This window comes from Bombina bombina, chromosome 1 (genome assembly GCF_027579735.1).
Source record: "Bombina bombina isolate aBomBom1 chromosome 1, aBomBom1.pri, whole genome shotgun sequence".
Classification (NCBI taxonomy): Eukaryota; Metazoa; Chordata; class Amphibia; order Anura; family Bombinatoridae; genus Bombina; species Bombina bombina.
In genome coordinates, this window is record NC_069499.1 from 1,987,233 (window position 1) to 1,991,987 (window position 4,755).

General features: G+C 47.4%; 1 protein-coding gene across 1 annotated transcript in view; it reads left to right on the forward strand.

Moving 5' to 3' along the window:
- Positions 1 to 1,242, forward strand: part of ZNF410 (zinc finger protein 410) — a gene marked incomplete in the record, with an annotated part of 101,198 nt that extends 99,956 nt beyond the window's left edge. The window contains 1 exon segment of the mRNA XM_053697057.1: positions 856 to 1,242. Within this exon segment, the coding sequence (XP_053553032.1) occupies positions 856 to 971 (116 nt within the window).
- Between the last annotated feature and the right edge of the window lie 3,513 nt (positions 1,243 to 4,755).

Here is a 4,755-nt window from a genome sequence, read left to right on the forward strand (position 1 = left end):
ACCATCAAGTCTACACATATTACATGTTACTTATTACTTAGTATAGCCTTATGCATGTCCCATCAAGTCTACACATATTCTTGGGATAGCCTGATGCATGTCCAATCAAGTCTACACATATTCTTGAGATAGCCTTATGCATGTCCCATCAAGTATACACATATTCTTGGGATAGCCTTATGCATGTCCCATCAAGTCTACACATATTCTTGGGATAGCCTTATGTATGTCTAATCAAGTCTACACTACACTGTAATGAGAATGCACATGTGGCTTAGTGACTCTCGCACCGCACAGGATTTATTTACAAATGTTATCCTGAAAGATAAGACTAATCTTATGTCAGTCTCTCGTCCGTTGGAAGAACCATGACTTTGTAGGAGCAAAATAATTATAAGCCAAATTTCCCAAATAATGAGGAACAAAGACTCTATTATATTGCTGCAGGATGTCTGGCTTAGCTGTCGCATGTTGTGGTGTCACAATGTCTGGCACAGTTGTGCGTTCCCTAGGTGCCCTGATATCGGGCACAGTTGTGCGTTCTCTAGGTGCCCTGATGTCTGGCACAGTTGTGCATTCCCTAGGTGCCCTGATATCTGGCACAGTTGCGCGTTCTCTAGGTGCCCTGATATCGGGCACAGTTGTGCGTTCTCTAGGTGCCCTGATGTCTGGCACAGTTGTGCATTCTCTAGGTGCCCTGATATCTGGCACAGTTGCGCGTTCTCTAGGTGCCCTGATATCTGGCACAGTTGCGCGTTCTCTAGGTGCCCTGATATCTGGCACAGTTGTGCGTTCTCTAGGTGCCCTGATGTTTGGCTATTATTGCTAGTAATAGTTTTGAATCTCTCTCTCTAGACCAGCCGCTGTCTGACCCTCTGCTTCTAGAAGACAGTCTGTCGCACTCACATCTGATCTCCATGATGGCAGGGAAGCACTCGTATGAAGGAGATGTGCCTATTATGCTGCACTGAGCACCGAATTCTTGGAAGTAAAACCTTCTTGGCTGTTGCAGACAATTTGATTACATTAGAAGATAGTCCTAGAAAGTCAATGTATGAGGAGTAAACTCAGCTTCCCTGGCTTTTGTAAGTTCTGAAACGTCATATTGGGTGATATAATTGTCACAAGCCAACAACAGCGAGGACACAATTCCCGTGTGCGCACAGAGACTATAAACTGTCATCACTGCGTGTTTATGTAAATATTTCTTAAACTGTATAAATATAGATAAAAGTGTTGTAACATGTCTGGCTTTCTTTGTCTAAGGAACGGTAATCACATTATTTATTAGTCCAATGACCACGGCGCTGCTAATGTCACTTGTGTAAAACAGCTTTTTCTCCAACATTGGTGTGTCCGGTCCACGGCGTCATCCTTACTTGTGGGAATATTCTCTTCCCCAACAGGAAATGGCAAAGAGCACAGCAAAAGCTGCCCATATAGCCCCTCCTCAGGCTCCGCCCCCCTCCACGGAGATGGTGAAGGGTATGTGGTGTTTAGTTGTAGATTTTTATTCTTCTATCAAGAGTTTGTTATTTTAAAATAGTGCCGGTTTGTACTATTTACTCTAAAACAGAAAAGGATGAAGAGTTCTGTTTAAAAGAGGAGTATGATTTTAGCAGCAGTAACTAAAATCAATTGCTGTTCCCACGCAGGACTGTTGAGCCCAGAGAACTTCAGTTGGGGGGAACAGTTTGCAGACTTTTCTGCTCAAGGTATGACTAGTCCATTTTCTAACAAGACTGTGTAATGCTAGAAAACTGTCATTTTCCCTCTTTGGGATCGGTAAGCCATTTTCTTAGACTCATAACAGAATGAAGGCTTATTAATGGGCTATATACTGGTTGACACTTGTTACGGTACCAACTGTGTACCAAGGGTTAATACCAGATGAACAATGTCCTGCATAGGGAATCAGCAATTCACAACCCAGCCAGTTTCAGGTTTAAAACAGAATGTCTACTTTATTTGAAGGCAGCACACAGATTTATACACCCTGGCTTCAGGTTACAAAGGGCATTGGTTTAACAGTAAAGCAGACATATGAACAATGCATCAAACCTCTAACAACTGTCTATTGACAGGTAAAACAGATTAACATATTAAGTTAATTAACTAGGGAAGAACGTTTACTCAGACAATCTGATGTTGGGCAGTCTAGTTAACATAATCACACAAGGACACAATCAGTTTACCCAGACAGACTCCTGAGACACAATCAGATCTGAAACATACATAGAATACATCTTATTACAGAATATAGGAACAGTTCTTATTAGCTATAAAGTCTTTTATGCCCACTTGGCTTATAGAGTCACAATTGCTCCCACAAGGGGCACTCACACCCTGTACCCATCCTGTATTTATGGATACAGGGTGACATAGACATAAGACAGAGTTATGAAAGTACATGGGGTGTCCAGCATATAACATTCCATATTTCCATGCAGTCTCTGGGTATCCTTAAGCCCATGTACCTCCAGCCCAAAGAATGTTCCATAACAGGCCCTCCAATGTACAGTGGCGAGATTGGTTTTGTCACATCTCTCCCCTTTTCCAAACAGACTAACAGGGTATCTGACCTCCTGCCGGTCAGTGCCCTGGTTAGTCCAGCAACCCACCCATAAAACACAATTAGTAGTACAGCCCACCCACAATAAATGGTTACTACACCTGAGTACGGGGAAAACTTGTCCATGTCCAGGTACCTCACCACAGCTGTGTGGGGGACTGGTACGCTGAATTGGTGGGTTGCGAGGTGGGCAGAGACCAGCTGTACTCTGCCCGGGTGCCAACACTACCATGGAAGTAGCCTGGTGGGAGCCTGGTTGCTGGAGGGGGAGACCGACTGTCTCCCCTTTGGATACATAGCTGTGCTGCTGGAGGGGGAGACCAATCGTCTTCCCTTTGGCTAAACAGCCGTGTTGCTGGGGGACAGGACCAACTGTCCCTACCCCTTTTAACGCAGCCTGCCGCTGGGGAATGGAGTCTGGGCTCCCAAAGTCAGGCTCTGCAAAGGACTCCCATAACAAGCCAGGACCATCAAACTCCTCTCCCTCTGGTTTGTCATGCTCGGCTGTCCAGGGTATATAATGTGCCATATACCACCAGAGCGCCTGGTAGGCATGTCAGTTTGCTGGGACAATCCATCTGGATTCCCGTTATGAGAGAGAATTCCTGTCCATACAAACAAGGGTTCAAATTCCTCAGTGCCCAGACCAGGGCCAAACAGTCCTTCAAAATCCCATCAGCTTCTTTACGAGTTTTCTGTACCTGCTCTTTATAGGTATCCACAATCCCTTCATACTGACATAGGGTGCCCTTGAGTTGCTGCACCTCACTATGAGCCAGCGTCAGCTTCTCCTCAAGTGTCGCTAAGTTTGTCTTTAAGGTTTCATGTCCCACTCTCAAGCTGGTGTTTTCTGCAGTCTGACGGTGCAGCTTGTCTAGCAGAGATTCACGTTCTAAACGTGCTTTTTCCTCTGCGCTCCTCTTCTCCTTCATCAGCGCATTGTAACGGGACCTCCACATATCAATAGCGGATAGAGATTTACTGAGCTCATCGTCCTGGGGCTTAGCAGCAGGTGGGTCAGTCTCTGCTGCATGGATCTGGGCACGGGTAGTCACAGAGTTAACATCAGCGGGACCCATAGGAGCGTAGGCAGAAACAAGGGGGGCCAAGTCATTTCCAAGAAGAACATCAGCAGGTAAGTCCTTCTTGACCCCCACATTCACAGGTCTAGCGCCCACTCCCCAATCCAAATGTACCCTGGCAACAGGTAGGCTGAACACATCGCCCCCTGCTACCCTCACAGCCACAGTGTCTCCAGTGTACTGTTTCTCAGACACCAAGTTCTTTTGAAGCAAGGTCATGGTAGCACCAGTATCCCGTAGACCACTGACCTTCTTCCCATTCACTTTAACCAGTTGCCGGTTATTCCGGTGGGCAGCTTGCACAAGGTCTGCCTCATGTAGGATGCTCCAGCATTCTTGCGCCTCTACGTAGCGGGCCGCAGGCTGAGGATTACGTGGGATTCCGCCGGCGGGTCTTCTCCAGGACTGCGCTTGGTTCGCTGCGTTTAGGGGACACTCTGGTCTTTTGTGCCCTAGTTGCTTACATCTAAAGCACCGAATAGGTTGTGAGTAGCACCGCAAATTGAACAGGGCTCTCTGAGGGTAGTTCGTGGCCGGAGGCCGTGTGGTATAGCGGTGCGCCGGGGTTTGGTAACTGGCAGCTGCTAGGGTGACTGGGGGTCTGTACTCCACTCTAGCAGGGGGCTTAGTGGTAGCAGTGTCCAGTTTGCGGGCATCCGTATACTCATCTGCCAAGCGAGCCGCTTCCTGCAGGGTGGAGGGTTTACGGTCCCGAACCCACTCTCGAACTCCTGCGGGTAACTTGTCGAAGCAATGTTCCAACAGGAATAGCTGCAGCACCTCTTCCCCAGATATGGCTTGGCACCCCGCTATCCAGTGAGCTGCTGTGCGGTGCACCTTACATGCCCACTCAAGGTAGGAATCTCCAGCTAATTTAACAGTGTCTCTGAACCGCCTCCGGTATGCCTCCGGTTTAACCGCATACCTGGAGAGCAGAGCCTCTTTTACAGTATTATAATCCCTGACTTCCTCATCTGGAATGGCCCGAAAAGCCTCTCTGGCCCGGCCGGATAATTTTCCAGATAATATCGTGACTCAGTCCTCTGCGGGTACCTTGTGTAGTGCACATTGCCTCTCAAAATCCGCAAGGTACCCATCAAT